This window comes from Oncorhynchus clarkii, chromosome 27 (genome assembly GCF_045791955.1).
Source record: "Oncorhynchus clarkii lewisi isolate Uvic-CL-2024 chromosome 27, UVic_Ocla_1.0, whole genome shotgun sequence".
NCBI classification, from domain to species: domain Eukaryota; kingdom Metazoa; phylum Chordata; class Actinopteri; order Salmoniformes; family Salmonidae; genus Oncorhynchus; species Oncorhynchus clarkii.
The window spans coordinates 19,061,527-19,083,966 of record NC_092173.1 but is presented as its reverse complement, the minus strand read 5'-3'; the positions used below and the strand labels follow the sequence as shown (position 1 = coordinate 19,083,966).

The following is a 22,440-nucleotide window of genomic DNA, read 5'->3' as shown; positions in this document are numbered from 1 at the left end:
AAAAAAAAGTATGATGTGTGATTTCCCAAGAGCAAAGCCCACACATTAAAATTTGCAACATAACTTCAAAAGGTGTTGAGGCTGAGTGTGATATAAGTATACATGATGATGAAGGGTTGTCTATACCAGCTGTGGATTGGACCACTCATTTACAGCGTTTCAAGCTCTGACAGCCATTCTCTGAAGTCAGCCCCATCAAACATAATACTTTTATTTGTCTCTTTTAAATCATCGTGATACATGCCAGTGCTTTTATATCAAGGGTTCTTCATAGGAATTCAAGGGGGGCCTTCCCATGTATGCCTTTCAAAAGACACAGCATTTATGAGAAGTTCTATTTCAGTCCTGTGTGTGAGGTAAAACAGCATGATATAGACCCCATGAGAGAGAAAAAAACACATGACATTTCAGGTGTTGAAATGTTGAGTGCTCATAATGGCTGCATTGACAGGTCATCTTTCATCCTAGTAGGACACCCGGTGTGCTTTGGTTACTGTGCAGCTAACTATAGCCTTGCCCACCTTGGAAACAAAAGTCAGCCATCTTGTGTCAGATTTATGTTCTTCAAAAGTGAGTAATTATTGATCTCACTGTTCTCAGGACTGGTGTCCTCCTGTTATTGGATAGGTTAAAGCCTGGTGTAATTGAGCTATGCTGTAAAATAAAATAAATAAAATATAACTCAGTCTATTGCAATGCTAGCAAAGGCCCAACGATATGATGCACGATGGGGGATTAAGATGCATTTACCATTTACCCAAACACGGGGGGGCTGGCTATCGATCCAGGACGCTTCCTTTACACCCACAGCAAATCCATTGTACCACGCACACAGTCAGAAACACACACACACACTAAATCATGTTCTTACCCACAATCCCCCTGAGCACAGGCTAACTACTGTTTATTACTTGTTTGTCGACCCACGTGGGGCAAATTCGGAGGTGTCGGGAGCTGGGGCTGTTGTTCCAACTCAGATATATTACAATTCTGCTGAAGACTGGCTGGTGCTGGATGCAGCACAGAGAAGAGAACAGGGCCTAGTGGGAGTTAGTGTTGAGTCTAATCTGAGGGCCCTTTCCCTTCCGGTGTTCATTAGGTAAAAACCTACACTTCAAACGCCTCAACTGCCTTTTATGTCTGTCTGCACAGAGAGAGTAGGAGCGAGGGGGAGGTAGACGGGAGGTGGGCTTTGCTCCTCTCCCTCCCAGTGGATCTGATTAACTGTACCTATCTATTTGGAGAAGCTCATGTGAACACCAGGCCAGCCACAGAGAGAGATGACCTCCAAACCTGCGCTGCTGTATGGCTTATAGCCACCCACTCCAACTGCAGTCACACTGTATTCACACTGTATTAATCTCCCATGGCTACATGAAAGTAATCAGACAGTCACCAGTCTACCCGTAAAACAAGAGTAACCCATATCCTTACAATTGAGATGTGAAGGTACACTACATATTGTCCATTTTGTTGGGTTCTAGTTTTAAATAACTGCTATGCTAGAAGTTAATGGTTACATGTATGAGGAATGTATGTGGTGGGGTCAATGGAGGGTGGATAAGAAGTATGGGTCTAGAAAGTAAGTAAGGGAAGAGGCAATCACTTGGTTGCGGTCACTGATAAGGTTAGATAGCAGTGGATTAAATCAAATCAAACTTTATTTGTCACATGCGCCGAATACAACAAGTGTAGACTTTACCGTGAAATGCTTACTTACAAGCCCTTAACCAACAGTGCAGTTCAAGAACAGTTAAGAAAATATTTACCAAGTAGACTAAAATAAAAAGTAACTCGATAAGAATAACGAGGCTATATACAGGAGGCGCCTAGTAGTGCGGGGAATGTGGGCCGAGGTCAGGTCAGATGAAGGGAGATGGAACAGATATTACACACATTACATAACTTCCTGCCTAGCAACAAAGATGCAGTCTTTAGACGTGCAAGGAGGAGATTCCACCTAAAGGAGGGTACTTGTGCTGGTGGAAACATGTCTTTGTCCTTTCAGCTGATTGACCCAGTGGGTGAACAAACTTGATTTGAGATTTGACTAGTTGTTCGTTAGGTTCTAAATAAACAGAGTAAAAAAATAACCGTTTCAACAAAATAAAATGTTTTCACTTTCCACAGAATTCAAAGAGACACTGAGATCTTCCTCCCTTATCAATAATGCTGAGTTCTCTAGGAAACCCAGTAGGCCAGCGCTACACTTGAGTTTCTCAATCTCTTTGCCCTACTCAGTCCTGTCCGAGAGCTCCTCTACAGATCTGAAATGAATAATACATTTTACATCGACAAATACCAAACTTTTCACTCATTAAGGCTCAAGTTTTAGGCTAATACTGATGAAATATTGACAAAATCTGTAGAGAAAAAAGCTCAAATAAAAATGTTGGCTCTGTTGATACAGACACATTAAGCCTTCACAACATTATGTTCTTAATTAGAGGCAGAGAAGTCTCCTTTCCAAATGAGGTAAGACTCTTTAGCTAACATCCAGAGTGTACAACATGAGGAACACCTTCCTAATATTGAATTGTGCCCCCTTTTGCCCTCAGAACAGCCTCAATTCGTTGGGGCATGGACTACAAGGTTTGGAAAGCATTCCACATGGATGCTGGCCCATGTTCTCCAATGCTTTCCACAGTTGTGTCAAGTTGGCTGAATATTTTGGGTGGTGGACGATTCTTGATACACACAGGAAACAGCGTTGCAGTTCTTGACACACTCAAACCTGTGCGCCTGGCACCTACAATCCTATACCGGTCAAAGGCACTTCAATCTTTTGTCTTTCCCATTCACCCACTGAATGGCACACACACACAATCCATGTCTCGATTGTCTCAAGGCTGAAAAATCCTTCTATAACCAGTCTCCTCCCCTTCATCTACACTGATTGAAGTGGATTTAACAAGTGACAATGAGGGATCATAGTTGGTCAGTCTGTCATGGAAAGAGCAGGTGTTCTGTACACTCAGAATTCTATGAGCAATTGAATTCGTAAAAAAATTATAATTTCCCATTTTTTTAAGAATACATTATAGCTCACTATTTCATTATTTATTTTATACAACAATTTTTTTATACAATAATTTATCAAGGGTGTCAATAATTTCAGACACCACTATATGTGAATATATGTACAGTTGAAGTCAGAAGTTTACATACACTTAGGTTGGAGTCATTAAAACTCATTTTTCAACCACTCCACAAATGACTTGTTAACAAACTAAAGTTTTGGGAAGTCGGTTAAGACATCTACTTTTTGCATGACACAAGTCATTTTTCCAACAATTGTTTACAGACAGATTATTTCACTTATAATTCACTGTATCACAATTCCAGTGGGTCAGAAGATTACATACACTAAGTTGACTGTGCCTTTAAACAGCTTGGAAAATTCCAGAAATTGATGTCATGGCTTTAGAAGCTTCTGATAGGCTAATTGACACCATTTGAGTCAACTGGAAGTGTACCTGTGGATGTATTTCAAGGCCTACCTTTCTAACTCAGTGCCTCTTTGCTTGACATCATGGGAAAATCACAAGAAATCAGCCAAGACCTCAGAAAATAAATTGTAGACCTCCACAAGTCTGGTTCATCCTTGGGAGCAATTTCCAAACGCCTGAAGGTACCACGTTCATCTGTACAAACAATAGTACGCAAGTATAAACACCATGGGACCAAGCAGCCATCATACCGCTCAGGAAGGAGAAGCGTTCTGTCTCCTAGAAATGAACGTACAGTACTGTGGTGCGAAAAGTGTAAGTCAATCCCAGAACACAACAGCAAAGGACCTTGTGAAGGTGGTGGAGGAAACAAGTATCTATATCCACAGTAAAACCAGTCCTATATCGACATAACCTGAAAGGACGCTCAGCAAGGAAGAAGCCACTGCTCCAAAACTGCCATAGAAAAGCCAGACTACGGTTTGCAACTGCACTTGGGGACAAAGATCGTACTTTTTGGAGAGATGTCCTCTGGTCTGATGAAACAAAAATAGAACTGTTTGGGAATAATGACCATTGTTATGTTTGGAGGAAAAAATGGGAGGCTTGCAAGCCGAAGAACATCATCCCAACCATGAAGCACGGGGGTGGCAGAATCATGTTGTGGGGGTGCTTTGCTGCAGGAGGGACTGGTGCACTTCACAAAATAGATGGCTTCATGAGGTAGGAAAATTATATGGATATATTGAAGCAACATCTCAAGACATCAGTCAGGATGACCCCAAGCATACTTACAAAGTTGTGGCAAAATGGCTTAAAGACAACAAAGTCAAGGTATTGGAGTGGCAGTCACAAAGTCCTGAACTCAATCCTATTGAAAATGTGTGGGCAGAACTGAAAAAGCGTGTGCGAGCAAGGTGGCCTACAAATCTGACTCAGTTACACCAGCTCTGTCAGGAGGAATGTGCCAAAATTCACCCAACTTATTGTGGGAAGCTTGTGGAAGGCTACCCGAAACGTTTGACCAAAGTTAAACAATTTAAAGGCAATGCTACCAAATAATAATTGAGTCTATGTAAACTTCTGATCCACTGGGAATGTGATGAAAGAAATAAAAGCTGAAATAAATCACTCTCTACTATTATTCTGACATTTCACATTCTTAAAATAAAGTGGCGATCCTAACTGACCTAAGACAGGGAATTGTTATTAGGATTAAATGTCAGGAATTGTGAGAAAGTGAGTTTAAATGTAATTGGCTAAGATGTATGTAAACTTCCGACTTCAACTGTATGTCTATGGGTTAAATAGTAGTGTTCATTACTCATGCTCAGGCAGCATGTTGACACATTGTAAGAGGGTATGAACTATTGTAACAGGTATGTCAGTCTACAATACCTTACTACCATATTCTACATGACCATAGAATGATATTGCTCAATGCAATCTCAAATGCTGTACTGCAAACCAAATGCAGGTGAAAAAGGAAGTCTTCCAAACTAAGACTTCTGAAAGCACAAAAGTATTTTTCTGCTGAGCAGAGGCAACCAACCAGTGGATTGATTAGCATCTTCTAGGCATTAGAGCTCTTTTACAAATGCAGGAAGGAAATCTATAAATCTATTACACCTGCCATATTGATGCTCACCACTATGTTGAGGACCACGAGTCAAGGATATAGCAGTGGGTAGAGGAGAAGAGAGTGAAGTTTCCGGAGACGGTGCCAGCAGGAGCAGCAGTGGAGAGAAGGAAGAGAGGGTAATTGGAACGGGCTGCATCATTAAACCGCATTAGGCAACACACACTCAAGGCACTAGCCCACTACTCTCTGCATAGCAACACACACACACTCTCCCTACACACACTCCATCCTGGCCCGTTCCTCATCCCGTTAGACAACACACACACAGTGCCTCCCCACCCTATGACCCCTTTATTATTTTTCTAGTGAATTATCACTTTTTCCCCTGTGTCTCCGTAGACACAAAGGTTAAGGACATGCTGTTCAGATGCATCTGGTGCTGTGGGTCTGTTTCAGAGCAGATTATCGAAGCTGGATAATTTATCCACCAAAGTGGCAGCTATTAAGGGAACTATAGGACCAACGATGGTACATCAGTTGCTGATGTCATCTGTCCTAAAGATAATGTTTTATAAAACATGGCTAGAAGTAACGTTCCACCATGTAAATGTTAAGTGCATGCATACCTGGGCACTTCAGTACGGTAAAAAGAAGTGCAACCACAATTCCATTATATTTCTCTAATGCTTCCAGTGTTACAGTACCTTGACTATATTTCTGTAGTGATTATGAAGTGCACTGAAGGTCTGCTCCTTACCTTACTTAGTCAGTGTCACGTTCTGACCTTAGTTACTTTGTTTTGTCTTAGTTTTAGTATGGTCAGGGCGTTAGTTGGGGTGGGCAGTCTGTTTGTTTTTCTATGTTGTATTTTGCGTTTGGCCTGGTATGGTTCTCAATCAGAGGCAGGTGTCGTTAGTTGTCTCTGATTGAGAATCATACTTAGGTAGCCTTTTCCCACCAGTGTTTCATGGGTGATTATTTTCTGTGTCTGTGTGTTCCACACGGAACTGTTTCGGTTTTCGTTTCTGTCTTTCTATTTGTTATTTTCTATTTGTGTTCAGTGATTTTGTTCATTAAAACATGATGAACACGTACCACGCTGCATATTGGTCCGATGTCTCATACTTCTCGTCAGAGGAGGACGAATCCCGTTACAGTCAGGGCCTCCCTCAGGGCAGCAGTGATCAACTCTCTCCTCTCCTCCTTTTCCTCAGCCTTCATCATTCCATTCAGCCTGGACAGCTTCACAATCTGTCCATCCTCCTGGCTCTGCTCTCTCTTCTTTGCAGCAAAACACACACAACTCTGGGTTAGTTTCTGTTTGCCCCAACACAACCCTGGGTTAGTTTTTGTTTGCCCTCAAAGTCTGGGTTAGTTTTTGTTTGGCCAAACAAAACTCTGGGTTAGTTTGTTTGCCCCATAGCAGGCCATTAAAAAGGTGCTTTATTGACATAAACGTAACTACTCTCACACCGACCTTCAATAACAATTGGACAACAATATATTTTCTTTAGTGATTTGATAAGGGCTTGTAAAAACAACACTCTTGGATCATTAACGGAATAGTTCAAGTTCACCCAAATTACTAAATTACTACACACCCTGTAAGCAGTCAATGGACAAGTTATGACAGGAATCTATGATTTGGTTTTATTTCCCTGTCACTGTTTTCAAATTGCTTACATTTTGGATTTTGTGGCACCAATTCCATTCAAGTCATGGACGGTACCGATACTAGCATTTTTTTCACATTATGTCCAAATCATCTGAAAGTATAAAAAATGTATTGGGAAGAGCTCAACAAAGTCACTTAACGATGATTTGAACATGATGCGCAGAAAATGCTAATATCGGTACCATGACTTCAATGGGATTTTTGCCAAAAATGCTAAAACGTTCAGTGACAGACTAAACCAAAACTAACAAACTAAACCAAACCATGGATTACTGTCAAACCTTCTCCATATACTGCTTACATGGTAAGGAAACCAATATGTAACTTTGTAATTTGGGTGAACTTTACCTTTAAACACTACAACTCTGATCATGACAAGCAAATTTCAATACCAGACACGAGTGAGACATGTATTCCATTATGTCAATTGTCTCAGGTCAAACCACAGACAGCAGTGGGAACATGATGTCTTTAAAACCAGTATTTACAAATATTACACAAGACATATTATTTATAGACCAAATGACGTGTGATGTCACGTCACTGTGTGTGGCCATATGGGTGTCATCTCTGAATAGGCTAGGATTAGAATGGTCCCTGATCTGTTTGTGCATGACAACGAACCATAGACATTGACTATGCGGCACTAAACAGAACTAGGCCCAGGATGGGGTAAGATAAGTTTGGCAAATGTGATGATGCCCAATCTGAGGCATCATCAACCGTCTTGGCCTTGATAATTGCTCTATGCCCGACAGGGTTGTCCATGAGGCTATGAGTCACTGAGCACCACTGATATTACAGCTGTAAATCTCACCACCTGAACAATGCTGACAAAAGGGGGCCTGCTTTAGGACATTGCTCTACCAATCACACAGACATGAATCATGCCCCTCAGTAATACACTGCAATGCTGACAGTGGCGATACTGATTCAATTAATATACAGTACAGAATAGAAGGTCTTCGGGGCTGTTACCTTGTCTGCTGCTACAGGGAAAAATCAATAGAACAAAAAGTACCACAATGGCAAAACAAAAGGGTAGATTGATTCCAAACAACAGTAGGCAGACAATTACTTCAAACACCTGTTGAATTTTTGTGATGCAATATGTCTCCAACAGATGGATAACTCTTCAAAGGAGAGGGAACAGAGTTCTGGCCCAGCAAATTAAGACATTTGATAATTGCTAGGGTATTTCAAGCAAATTTGAAAGCATTTCATCCTAAATAAAATAACTCCCAAATTCAGTCTTTGATTTTTGACTGGACTATGAAAATCAAGGGTTAAGTGATTTTATCTGAAGTGTCATGACTTCTTGGGTGACAATGGACACTCACAGAGTCATATACTGTAGATCTCTATATGACTGGATGCCCATGGAGCAGTGACTGTTCCCCAGCCTCACCTTGCAGCTACTAAGCAGTTCCTGACAGACAGGAAGACAGATTCCCACCTTGATCAACCAAGCTGATGTTGACACTCATCTTGTTGATTGACAGATTAGCTACTCGCTACTGTAGCCAAGACATATGAGAAAGTCTAGCTTTCAAAGGGAAATATCCCTGCAGTCAATCAATCAATTAAGCAGAGTTTATCAATCAAAACTTAACTCTGCTAAATAACCATCAAGCACAACCACACCACCGTTGGGCCCCAGGGACCAGGGGTAGAAGGCCTCTCCAGTACCTGACTCAATGCTACTGCTCTGGGCTCTTTAAGACAGGTACAGCTCCCTCCCCCCAGTCAATCTGCCAGACTGGTGAAGTAAATTACACTGCATGGGAGAGAGGCATACCATACAGTACACCATGTAAATACACCACGCTTCCAGGGACTCGCTGTTTAACAACACCGACGCAAGATTAATGAAGTCCTGGTGGAAAGTTTCCCTGAATGTATGAATAGGTATTACAGAGTCATGTTCTCAAACGCCATGATGATCGACAACTGGCCTTGGAGAGTAGCCATGTTTATCGGTCCAACCAAATTACTTGTATTGGGTACTGCTGCCACTGCCCAGACCTGACTACAGGGTACTACTATATCTCATCGTCTCAGAGTAGCAGAGTAACAGGGCTCTTCAAGGGCTAGTTATCGCCGGGCTGATATAGTCTGTCAGCAGTTGTGGACGTGTTCGTGTGTGAAAGTGGGGAGAGTGGATAGTGTGTGTTTGCATTCAAGCGTGCATACATTGGGCTCAGGGCTAATTCTGTTCTCAGACAGGTGACGTCTCACACCAGGGACTGTCTGCCTGCAGCAGGTTCACAGCACAGCTCCAACCACTGGTCCTGATTATTAGCTGAACTTCAAGTTTTTTTTAACTTTGTAAAAGCACAGCTGTACACAAGAGCAAGCTGTACACAGATCTGATATGAATTATGATTATACCTGACCAGACAGTACACAAATTATGAATAAAATAAGGACATACAAAGCTGATTTACTCTTTAAGGGATTTCATTGTGGTGCGCAAGCAAATTAAAATATGATAAAATACAACAAAAAATACTTAGACAGCCTTAGTACAACACCTAGTGACCTTTCCAAGAGATGTTTGTCTTTTTGTATAATGTTTTAGCAATGACAGTCACAAGGACCACAGGGTTTCCAGAAATCCTGGTTGGAAGGCCCAGATTTCCTGCAATTCTTCAACCAGGATTTCTGGAAAACTTGTGAATTTTGGGAAAGTAAATCAACTTTGTTAGGCCTAACAACACAAAAAAATATGAGAAAAAAATCATTCTAACCAGAAAGATTTCCGTATCTTAATAATCGTATTATCAAGCATGACATCTGTTTTAATCACAGTACCATAGTAGTATGATTTAAAGAATGCCTATAATTATACATTTTTCAGAACCGGGGCCTGGAAGATTCTGTATACTATATACACCAATAACAAAACTCAAGCCTTTTTCTGCACTTTTTTGCAATTCATGCGGCTGGATTTGTTCATATCAGACAGTGCACTTACTCACGTATTGACTAGAGCCAGTGACCCAAACATCCCATAGTCTCTCTCTAAATGCAGAGCAAGTCCATGTTCTCTCTGTAGCGGGGGCCAACAAAAAAGCACAACAGCCTGGTTCAGCACAGCCTCAGTGGTGTTGAGTCTCAAAACAACGCCTGTGCATCCGAAAGTATCAACAGTCTAGGTCTGGTTGGCATCTGTCTGGGTTTGAGGGGCTGTACAGAGAACACTGTCTGTCTCTGTCTGCTTATCACCTCCTAGGCTGTGCAGTACTTTAGCTTACTGCTGGGGTAGCTGACTAAAGTTTGAGGCTCTGAGCCCAGCCAGCAGCTATCTGTCAGCTCTATCTGCTCTCTACAGCTGGGTTTATGCTGCAGAGAGAGGGGTGGCAATGCATGTGTTTGTGTGTGGGTGAATGTGAAGCATGTCCTCAGTCAGACAAGCCATGTTCAGCCCTGTTTAGCGAGGAACTCCATCCCTGGTAGAGGGGGGCTTTTGTCGTAGGATAGAATGAATAAGTAACCCCTCACACTTGTCAGACAGTCCTCCCACATCCTCCTCCACCGTGTAAAGGGATTACTGTACTTTGCCCTGTGTCGTGTAAAAATAGCTTTGGCTAAAACCTAGCTTTTAAATTAGTTTATTTAGCTATACAAACAAGGTTAAACTGCACACCTCTGAGAACAAGCCATCTCGACCAGCTAACAGCTAATTATGCTAGCTAGCTAAATCAAGGGCAAGAGAAGGCGTGAGAGAGACATCCACATGAGTTCAGCCTTCCCAGTGCAATTACTGAACTGGAAACATTTTCATGCTGTGAGAAAATGTTACAACATGAGGTCACAATCGGAACACAATCAGAATGATTGGGAATTATTTCACGCTGGGAAGAATTTTTCCTCTGGCAAATACTTTGTAGCAAGTTTAGGATACTGCTCTTCCACACCTCAGCCCTTGACTTATTAGACCATGTCTAGGCCTGTCAGTATGGCGTAGGAGATGGTCGCCCTCTTGCTAGCTCCCAGCCAACTTTGCAGTCTTTAGTTAATTTTAGTGTTTTACTTTATTTACTCAAAAAAAAATGTGTATTATGTCCTATGACCGACAAGCACTTCTGGACATCAGATTTGGGGCGGCAGGGTAGCCTAGTGGTTAGAGGGTTGGACTAGTAACCGGAAAGTTGCAAGTTCAAACCCCCGAGCTGACAAGGTACAAATCTGTCGTTCTGCCCCTGAACAGGCACCCACTGTTCCTAGGCTGTCATTGAAAATAAGAATTTGTTCTTAACTGACTTGCCTGGTAAAATAAAAATAAAAGATTGGAGGTGACTACTGTCACAGTTCTGTTTGGGTTGTTAATTAGATTTGTTCCAATGTTTCTTGATTTTTTTTTGCATTGTTAGGAGCTAAACTGTGTATGCAACCAATAAACTGGGATTCGACTTTCCAAAAGATATACAACATCAATCTATGAGTGCTGTAATCTGGAGTTTCAGTGTGAGCACTATATACTGTATCTCTGTAGTTCTGTATGGTCCAAACATGTCCCTGTGTGATGCTCACAGACACAGAGTGTAACTGCTGCTGTCCCTCATTCCCCTCCCCTCAGACCTGGTCCAGATGCTTGTTGAGGGGAATCAACAATGAAACAGGACACTAAGGACAGTGGTCCTCACACAACACAACAGACCCAACACAGCAAACAGCCTAGCAGCAAGGCCAAAGATCCATTTAACACTCACTGTCTGGCATTGTTCCCAGATAGAGCCCAGCAAACAACAAAAATGTGTAATGCACTGCCATCAGTCTTTGAAAAGCTCACTGGACTTAATGTGGCAGTAAAGTTATGAATAGCTATTGACCAAGCTATTCTCCAAGGTGATTAGTCAAAGAGAATCGATAGGAGGAACAATAGTGAAGCATCATACTGTATTTCCTACTGGCAGAGTCAACAACAGAGTCAAGAGCCAGAGAGGGGTCGATACACAAAACAGCGTTTGACACCTACAGTCCATAGTCTGACTTAGTTTCTGATGTCAAATGTTCAATTGTGTACAATGACGAAGAGACAAAATCAGCCCTCCTGCATATTGTGACAAAGATATACCAGAGCACTGCCTGTGTCACAATTTAATGACATTGAATTACATTTATTTATATACTGTACATTATCAAGAGACAGGCATTTAAGGCATTTATTATAATTACTGTATTTACTACCAGTAGGGTGTCCAATCAAAAACGCATCTTTTGATCAATGTCAATTGTGAAGATACTGCTCTAAGAAAACCAATGGTCCAAACCTCATGTTGCGATCATAATCTGTTCCCCTTGTAGGATGGCCAAAATTAGGGTGACTAAATTGATGGAGGACAGAGAAAAAAAGTGGTCAAAAATCTGGTAAATAGAATCTCATCAGCTAGGCTGGATGCTGTGTGAGAATTAAGGCTAAACTGAAAGAATCACTGTTTAACTCGTCATCTTTCATAAAACAATATAGAGGTAAGATATATATGGATTTTGAGACATGACTTAGTATTTTCACATTTATGTATACACTTTCATATTAATGCGAAATTACTGTTTTTCAAATATTTATCACATAAACTAGAATATTTCTGTGAAATGTCAACGGAGCACTGGGCAAGCTTTTTATTTTCAAATCTTTTAACGTTTAATTCTGCTCGTTTCATGCTCGTTTCATTTAGTCTTTTGCGACTCTTGGAAACAACTTTGCAGATTACCACCACAACATGTAAAATCCTCAAAAGTTGTCACGCCCTGGCCATAGAGGCATTTATTCTCTATTTTGGTTAGGCCAGGGTGTGACTAGGGTGGGCATTCTATATTCAGTTTCTATGTTTTGTATTTCTTTGTTGTTTGGCCTTGTGGTTCTCAATCAGAGGCAGCTGTCTATCGTTGTCTCTGATTGAGAACCATACTTAGGTAGTTTTTTCCCACATGGGTTTTGTGGGTAGTTGTTTTCTGTTTTGTGTGTCTTCACCAGATAGAGCCGTTTCGTTTGTGCCGCTTTGATAATTTTTGTTCTAGTGTTCGGTTATAATAAAAATCATGGACACGTACCACGCTGCACCTTGGTCCTCACCTTCCACCAACAGCCTTTACAAAGGTTCCTGCGAGAAAGAGGCACCACTCTCAATAGAGCTCTGTACTTATTATCGGATGTATTAGGTTAAGAAATCTGACTTTTTGGATATAATGTTAAAATACGTTTTTGAGAAATACTCATATTTGTCTCGGTTAATGTATCTTATAGCATAAGGAAGTGACATTTCCTCACTAAAGCATGTTTTCACCCACTCTACAGAGTGGGTGGACACCCTGTCAGTGAATTCAATATAAGCTGAGCACAGCAATTGATGACCAGCCATCTCAATGGTGTTTTGAGAGGGAATATGATGTATGGAGGTACAGTAAGTACTAGACTACCTGAAAACCCCTGTCTTTGACTTCCCTTAGTGGTAGAGCCATAATGCCATTTAAGCCAATCAGTAACAAGTATTCAACAATGCCATGATATAATCCTCGTGTAATGTCAATGGGGAGCTAACATGGATGCCATAGAATGTTGTAGTGTCATGTAAATGCATCATAATGCTCTTTTTCTTTTTTCATAAACCTGACAGACAGGGTTATTACCTATCAAGATTCATTTGAAATGTGTTAAATACTTTTATGGTGCGTATTGCTTTTTACATTTACTGATCATTTCAAAATAGTATTTAAATTCTATCTTAAATAACGTGAAAAGGGGTTTGTTCTCTATAATGCTCATTCTTCACATTCAGTTTTATAGTATTTGAAAAAAATATTCCACATGTAATGTTAATACTGATGGAGCGCTAACATGTCTGAGAATGTTTAAGTAAATAAATCATAATGCAGAAACTGCATATGCTCAACTCTATAAATACATGTCTCTGGGTAGAACCAGTCATCCAATCTGGCTAACGCGGTTTCTGTCTGAATGATCCAGGAGCGCCACCTTCTCCTACATTGCCGTTAAGCGATAATTGACGCTTCACCATTGTGCAGTTTATTTCTGATAGTTTTCAAAACCTATGAATATGTCCAGTGAAAGCAAATATGCAATTTGTAGACACCAAAACAGAATTGGATACACATTATCCCAAATGTTAGTCAATAAAAACGTAGGGGATTGTCGTATTTTTACATCATCAAGATTTCGAGATTAAATAACATGGCAGCCGTTCTAAATCCTGGCTGAACTCACTCTCTCCCTCCCTCTAAGACAGGATTGTGGCACAGATCTGGAGAAGGGTACAAAATAAATGTCTGCAGCATTGAAGGTCCCCAAGATCAAAGTGGCCTCCATCATTCTTAAAAGGAAGAAGTTTGGAACCACCAAGAATCTTACTAGAGCTGGCTGCCCGGCCAAACTGAGCAATTGTGGAAGAAGGGCCTTGGTCAGGGAGGTGACCAAGAACCTGATTGTCACTCTGACAGAGCTCCAGAGTTCCCATGTGGAGATGGTTGTCCTTCTGGAAGGTTCTACCATCTCTGCAGAACTCCACCAATCAGGCCTTTTTGGTAGTGGCCAGTTTTACTCCGTAGTAAATAAGTCCCCAGCAAAGCTCCCCCACACCATCACACCTCCTCTATGCTGGTAACTCTAATTAATTTATCCTCTGCAGCAGAGGTAATTCTGAACAAAGAGAATATGTCCAAATTATTAAAGTTCAACCTAAAGTGAAAGAAGGAAAGGATAAAATATGTGCGTACTCAAGTCATTGCCTTTACTACCCTTCAGCCATCCCGAGATGCTAAAAACACACAAAACAACTTCATTTCACACCCCGTCTTGAGCAAACACACACTCTTTCCCCAGTGGGCAAGCACAAAGACTGACAGTTGGGACAGAAGTGCTCCTTCCTGGTTATAAGAGGAAGGATGGAGTCCGAGTGGGGTCAGAGCAGGAAGGTGACACTGGAGGAAAGTGACATCACGGAGACCAGAACAGAGCAGAAAACTCTGCTTGAGTGACAGCTGTCCCAAATAGAGCTGAAAATTACATTCCTTTCCTCTCCTTTGCTGTCCAACAACATCAGTCTGGATCAGGGGAGATATCAGTCCCATGGTGCCTAAACAAGAATGATGCCAGAAAACTGTCTGGCATTAAACACTGCTGTGCTGACCCTTAAGTATTTTTCTGTAGGAAAGATACTACATTTTCAACACACACACACATCATTAGCAGCAAAGTCCTGTTAAATATGTTCATTCTGTATGCACTGCACAACGTGCAAAACAAACTAGTATCAGTTCCAGATGGCCAAAATGGCCAAAATGCCTCAAAGCCTATATAATTTACAGCATGCAGATTTCACCTCATAATCACACCATAATCACCTCATAATCAATACAAAAACACCTTTAAAACATTTTGCACTACATTGCACTACATTATTTTGTATACATAAATAATTATCTGTAGTCAACTTTGAAGAATCCAACCTAAGTATTATTTCCCTCCTGGTTAGGCAAATGTTTTGTATCATGATATGATTCATATGTTTAATATTGGGCCTGCTTGATATGTTTTTATCACTGAACAACACAATTATTTGCTAGTTGTGGGCGTTGAAAATGTTCCCATTCTGGTTCAGATGTACAGGACATGTGTATTTATATTTATTATGGATCCCCATTAGTTCCTGCCAAGGCAGCAGCTACTCTTCCTGGGATCCAGCAACATTAAGGCACTTACATCACACATAAAACAAAATATCATATAACATTATTACACATCTACAATACAAAATGTATAATACCACCATATTACAATGGATGTGTGTGCATATGCATGTCTGTACATGTGTGTGTGTGTGTGTGTCTCTTCACAGTCCCACTGGTTCCATAAGGTGTATTTTAATCTGTTTTTTTAAATCTGATTATACTGCTTGCATCAGTTACCTGATGTGCAATAGAGTTCCATGTAGCCATGGCTCTATGTAGTACTATGCACCTCCCATAGTGTGTTATGGACTTGGGGATTGTGAAGAGACCTCTGGTGACATGTCTTGTGGGGTATGCATGGGTGTCTGAGCTGTGTGCTAGTAGTTTAAACAGACAGCTCGGTGCATTCAGCTTGTCAACACTTCTTATAAAAACAAGTAGTGATGAAGTCAATCACTCCTCCACTTTGAGCCATGAGAGATTGACATGCATATTATTAATGTTAGCTCTTCTTGTACATTTAAGGGCCAGCCGTGTTGCCCTGTTCTGAGCCAATTGTCCCTCTTTGTAGCACCTGACCACACGACTGAACAGCAGTCAATGTGCGACAAATCTAGGAACTGCCTTGTTGATAGTGTTGTTAAGGCAGAGCAGCACTTTATTGTGGACAGACGTCTCCCCAAATCAACATGTCAATCAAATGGAAAGGTAGACGGAGGGGATGGATATTTGCAGCTCTTACTGCTTCTCTCCATCCCTTCATTCTTCAGTAGTGAGTGTGACTAAAACGAGATGAGGAGTACTGTAAATGTCTCCTCTCCCTCTTCTCATCTTGAGTCACTCATCCCCAGAAGTCTGGGGAGTGGGCGTCCAGAGCACGTTCACAGCTCACTCTTATGCAAGTCCCCACTTTTCCTGCCCAGGCTGGTGTCTACCACACCATCTGCCGCTCGCTCTGCTTTTCCTTCAATGAAACCACGTTTACTCCACAGTCACATGTTCAGCTTATGTGTTAGCTGCTAAAGCAAGGCAATGAGGCCTTCCATGGGGACCCCACTCACTCTGGTGTCCCCATGGAGCCTGAGATCACAGAAGCCAAATAGAGTATGTGCTTGTCGGCAAATCAGAGGATATGTGGCCTTTGACTGGTGTAGTACAATGCCATGTCAAAAACAGCCAGGAGAAGTTGTAAAGCAGTTGTAAAAAAAATCATCATAATGGCTTATGGAGCAATAGTACGAAGTTATAAAATGCTATGGTGACCCTTCAGCCTCACAGATACAGTACCATGAAATACTGTATGTCGAAACTGAAATTGAAACCATGGCTATGTTCCAATCAAGTATACATACCAGCAAACCTTGTATAATGCATGCCCATTACATTGCTTCATTTCTAGGTAGTATGCTAGTGTAAAACCCAGAGTGTGGTTTGTATCTGACTGACCTTGGCTTTCTTGATGCCGTTCAAGATGTTTCCTAGATCCTCCACATCGATGACTGAGCCTGGGCTATTCTCCTCTGACCCAGTTGTCTCCTCGTCACTACTGGACTCTACCAGCTCCTCCTGCAGATAGAAAGAGAGGGAAAGAGAGGAGGACGGGAGACAGCAGGTGAGAGGGAGAGGAGTAGATAGGGAAAGGTGATGGCAGAACGAGAGAGAGATGAACAGAATATGACAGGTACAGTTGAAGTCTTAAGTTTACATACACTTAGGCTGGAGTCATGGAAACTCGTTATTCAACCGCTCCACAAATGTCTTGTTAACAAACTATAGTTTTAGCAAGTCGGTTAGGACGTCTACTTTGTGCATGACAAGTAATTCTTCCAACAAATTGTTTACAGACAGATTATTTCACTTATAATTCATTGTATCACAATTCCAGTGGGTCAGAAGATTACATACAATGAGTTGAATTTTCCAAGCTGTTTAAAGGCACAGTCCAGAAATTGATGTCATGGCTTTAGAATAAATTTCTGGTAGGCTAATTGACATCATTTGAGTCAATTGGAGGTGTACCTGTGGATGTATTTCAAGGTCTACCTCAAACTCAGTGCCTCTTTGCTTGACATTATGGGAAAATCACAAGAAATCAGCCAAGATCTCAAAAAATGGTAGACCTCCACAAGTCTGGTTCATCCTTGGGAGCAATTTCCAAACGCATGAAGGTACCAAGTTCATCTGTACAAACAATAGTACGCAAGTATAAACACCATGGGACCACGCAGCTGTCATACCGCTCAGGAAGGAGACGCGTTCTGTCTCCTAGAGATGAGCGTACTCTGGTGCGAAAAGTGCAAATCAATCCCAGACCAACAGCAAAGGACCTTGTGAAGGTGGTGGAGGAAACGGGTACAAAAGTATCTATATCCACAGTAAAACAAGTCTTATATCGACATAACCTGAAAGGCCGCTCAGCAAGGAAAAAGCCACTGCTCCAAAACCGCCATAAAAAAGCCAGACTACGGTTTGCAACTGCACATGGGGGCAAAGATCGTACTTTTTGGAGAAATGTCCTCTGGTCTGATGAAACAAAAATAGAACTGTTTGGCCATAATGACCATCGTTATGTTTGTAGGAAAAGGGGGAGGCTTGCAAGCCGAAGAACACCATCCCAACCGTGAAGCACGGGGGTGGCAGCATCATGTTGTGGGGGTGCTTTGCTGCAGTGGGGACTGGTGCACTTCACAAAATAGATGGCATCATGAGGTAAGAAAATTATGGGAATATATTGAAGCAACATCTCACGACATCAGTCGTTAAAGCTAAAGTTAAAGCTTGGTCACAAATGGGTCTTCCAAATGGACAATGACCCCAAGCATACTTACAAAGTTGTGGCAAAATGGCTTAAGGACAACAAAGTCAAGGTATTGGAGTGGCCATAAAAAAGCCCTGACCTCAATCCTATAGAAAATTTGTGGGCAGAACTTAAAAAGCATGTGCGAGCAAGGAGGCCTACAAACTTGACTCCGTTACACCAGCTCTGTCAGGAAGAATGGGCCAAAATTCGCCCAACTTATTGTGGGGCGCTTGTAGAAGGCTATCCTAAACGTTTGACCAAAGTTAAACAATTTAAAGGCAATGCTACCAAATACTAATTGAGTGTATGTAAACTTCGGACCCACTGGGAATGTGATGAAAGAAATAAAAGCTGAAATAAATCATTCTCTCTACTATTATTCTGACCTTTCACATTCTTAAAACAAAGTGGTGATCCTAACTGACCTACTAGGATTAAATGTCAGGAATTGTGAAACTGAGTTTAAATGTATTTGGCTAGGGTGTATGTAAACTTCCGACTTCAACTGTAGGTGAGAACAGAGAGAGTAAGTGGATGAAAAATACGGAGAGATCATTCACACCTAGTACACGAGAGACCTGCCTCTCTCACTTCAAGCATCTCCTAAAGGGTCCAAACCTCCTTCTGATTTATTAAGGCATATATCCACAACTAATCTTAAATACATCCATGATTAAACACATCCAGGATCCCATATGGGATACATTTTATTACAAGTCATTACCTTTTGTTGGAGCTGCTTGATTAAATAAAGAAAAACATATGCATATTTATGGAGTTTAGGAACTCCTCGGGGTACGTGGCTGATTAAAATGATGTTGCCCACCACAAGTTTGTCGGCATTGGCAGGATTAAATGAAAGCTAAATGGATGCATGGTAGATAAATCAAAATGATTAGCCTTCATACTGTAGTTTCTTTCTTCACTCTCCTCTACTCGCTCAACATCACCCCTGCTGCGTACAGCACTGGAGACAGCAGGAAGAGAAAGTAGCACCGCTAACTCACGTTACCATGACAATATGAGAAAGAGGGTATGTGCATGTTTAGTAATAGCAGTAGTGTCAAGGAATCCACTCCAGATAAAAGTGTAATAAGAAATACCTTATTGTGGACAGCATAACCCTGCATGGAGTTACGTGAACTATGAATCAGCTCTATGAGATAGCATTAGTAATGGGAGGTATGCATGTTAAGAGTAGTTATGTTTAGTCTTACCTCAGAGCTGAGCTGTTCTGGAAATGCCTGATAGGAGAAGACTGAGGACTGTGGTTTCTTCCTGTTCCTGGTCTTACATGAGCTGCCCATCTTACAGTTTCCACTACAGGCCTTCTTCTGCCCTGCAACCAGGACCTGCAGGCAGCTCAGGAACTTGGTCTTCCAGACCAGAAAGTCAGCATGCACGCTGCCATTGTGGCTATTCGCTACGTTGCAGTTGCCATCTCCTCTGGACAGAACCCGGATGCCGCTCAGCATCCACAGCCACTTGTCCACATTCTTACTCACCTAAGGGAGAAGGCAGAAGGGGTTGAATGATGTGTTTAGAGAAAGTGGATGGTTAGCTATGGGACAGGAGAGAACAGTAATAGTGGTAATGATAATCGATTGAATGAGCTTAGTATTCTAGTGTGTACAAAAGAGGAATGTATAATATGCAAAAAATATCCATGAAAGTATCAGATAAGCAAAGAAACGGATTGCAAGTGTAAGTAGCAGCACCACACATGGTGGAAACATATCGATAGGAGACACACAGTGTTTTGTCAGATCTCTTAGCGTATTATAATGGCAGCCATACACAGAGTTGCCCAGGCCAAACACTGCATATCTCAGTCCTTTCAGGTAGGCGTTCCCATATCTGAAGTCAGTGGATGCCTCCTCCAGACACTTACAGAACCATTCAGCATTTTCTGTGGGATGTCCGTCAGTGTACACAGCCAATAGGAACATACAGACCAACTTGTTGGAGCACTGGAGAGAGAGATGTCATCAAAAATCTGGAAAGTGGCACAAGATAAACAAATGCAGAATATGTGACATATACATATAGAATAAGGATCTCTCTGAAACTTTATACAGGAATGGCCCCATTTCTGGATGCAAAAACAGGATGCAGCTATGGACAACTTATTGCATTACACACATCCACAGTGAAAGTAGGAACCAATAACAACAGCTCCATAGGGAGCACAATGATGAGGTATGAGGACAACAATTTGAACACAGAACAAATCTCCAAAGCAGAGCAACATTGTAAATGATTTAAGCCCTACAGGGCAGCCAGTGTAAGGTGCCCCTTGCCCTATGGTTTCCTACAGCAAAGAGCTGCCTGCAACACTCTATGCTGCTCGAAGAAGAGAGGATCATGATTGAACACTGGGCACAAAGAGTCAATGCACTGAGCATCTAAAACTAGATCTCTGGGCCGGAGGCCGGGCCGAGCACCCTTGGTAATTTCTCTTTGGAGATAAAAATCCCTCTCCCCGAACTGTAAAGTATCTCTGTTGAATAAATGGCAATTTCCTGCTGTGTCTGCTGTGCCAGGCGACAAATCTCCTATTAATTTCTCAGATGGTGAAGTATTGCCCAACAGAATGGAATACTGATGAAAATAATAAATCTTTCCTGGTTGAACGGGATTCATTTAAAATATTTATACCTGTGCCAGCCATTGGTTTAAATAAGAAAAATAAATAATAATAATAAAAAGAGGCAAACTTGGGGTTGACAGATGGAAGCCAGATGGAAACCACATGACAGCCCGCTTGGAGTTTGCCAAAACGCACCTAAAAGACTCTCAGACCATGAGAAAAAAAGATTCTCTGGTCTCATAAAACCAAGATTTAACTATTTGGCCTGAATGCCAAGCATCCCGTCTGGAGGAAACCTGGCACCATCCCTACGGTCAAGCATGGTGGTGGCAGCATCACGCTGTGGGGATGTTTTTCAGCGGCAGAGACTGGGAGACTAGTCAGGATTAAGGGAAAGATGAACAGAGCAAAGTACAGAGAGATCCTTGACATCAACCACTTTCTCAACACTGTAACCATCCTACTCCACAGCTTTGTAGAGCCAGAGGGTCACTGGATTGGTAAGAGTGTTCTAATGGGGTACAGAGAAAAATAACGTGTAACATTTGGAGAGCTTGGGACTACAAAGTTCTATCTGCAAAAAGATGATTCTGAGATAATTGGTTTTAAAGTTCCAAATCCCCATTGGTTTGAATGATGTCAGCAATTTTTTTTATTGTATTCTTTTGAACTTAACATGAATTGGGGTATTTAGAGAACTATATACAGTTGAAGTCAGAAGTTTGCATACACCTTAGCCAAATACATTTAAACTCAGTTTTCACAAATCCTGACATTTATTCCAATTAAAAAAATCCCTGTCTTAGGTCAGTTAGGATCACCACTTTATTTTAAGAATGTGAAAGGTCAGAATTGTAGTAGAGAGAATAATTTATTTCAGTTTTATTTCTTTCATCCCATTCCCAGAAGTTTACCTACACTCAATTAGTATTTGGTAGCATTACCTCCAAATTGTTTAACTCTGGTCACCAGACAGAGCTGGTGTAACAGAGTCAATTAGCCTATCAGAAGCTTCTAAAGCCATGACATCATATTCTGGAAATGTCCAAACAGTTTAAAGGTACAGTCAACTTAGTAACTTAGTGTATGTCAACTTCTGACCCACTGGAATTGTGATACAGTGAATAATAAGTGAAATAATATGTCTGTAAACAATTGTTGGAAGAATTACTTGTGTCATGCACAAAGTAGATGTCCTAACAGACTTGGAAAAACGATAGTTTTTTTAACAAGAAGTGGTTGTGGTTGAAAAACAAGATTTAATGACTCCAACATAAATGTATGTAAACTTTTGACTTCAATAGTAGGTAGAGAACATTGTCCAGATTAATGTCAACAACTCAATTTGACATAAATGCAGATATAACCTTATAGTCCCAAGCTCTCAATTTGACTCTCATTTACCAGTAGACAAATAAATAATTAGAATTAATAGAAATGTAAACAGAACTGCTCTTTGAGCAAATAATAAGTGAAGAGTTAAATGACCTTTTTCAATGCCATTTTCAGTGAGAACCAAATTCCAACCAAAACATCGGCAGCTGTGTGCAAGTATATCCTGTTCTGCCATCCTGACAAAAAAATACTCTTGAAGGTGCTGCGGACTGTCTTCCTTGTTCCTGCAAAGACATTATGTTCTGGATTAGCCCAAAG

The 22,440-nt window shown here is 41.2% G+C and overlaps 1 protein-coding gene across 1 annotated transcript in view; it reads right to left on the bottom strand.

The window, feature by feature from the left end:
- LOC139385720 (tRNA-yW synthesizing protein 1 homolog (S. cerevisiae)) overlaps positions 1 to 20,563 on the bottom strand; it is a 67,453-nt gene extending 46,890 nt beyond the window's left edge. The window contains 5 exon segments of the mRNA XM_071131001.1: positions 6,166 to 6,312; positions 16,844 to 16,963; positions 19,415 to 19,704; positions 19,975 to 20,167; positions 20,513 to 20,563. Of these exon segments, the coding sequence (XP_070987102.1) occupies positions 6,166 to 6,312; positions 16,844 to 16,963; positions 19,415 to 19,704; positions 19,975 to 20,167; positions 20,513 to 20,563 (801 nt within the window).
- Positions 20,564 to 22,440: the final 1,877 nt, after the last annotated feature.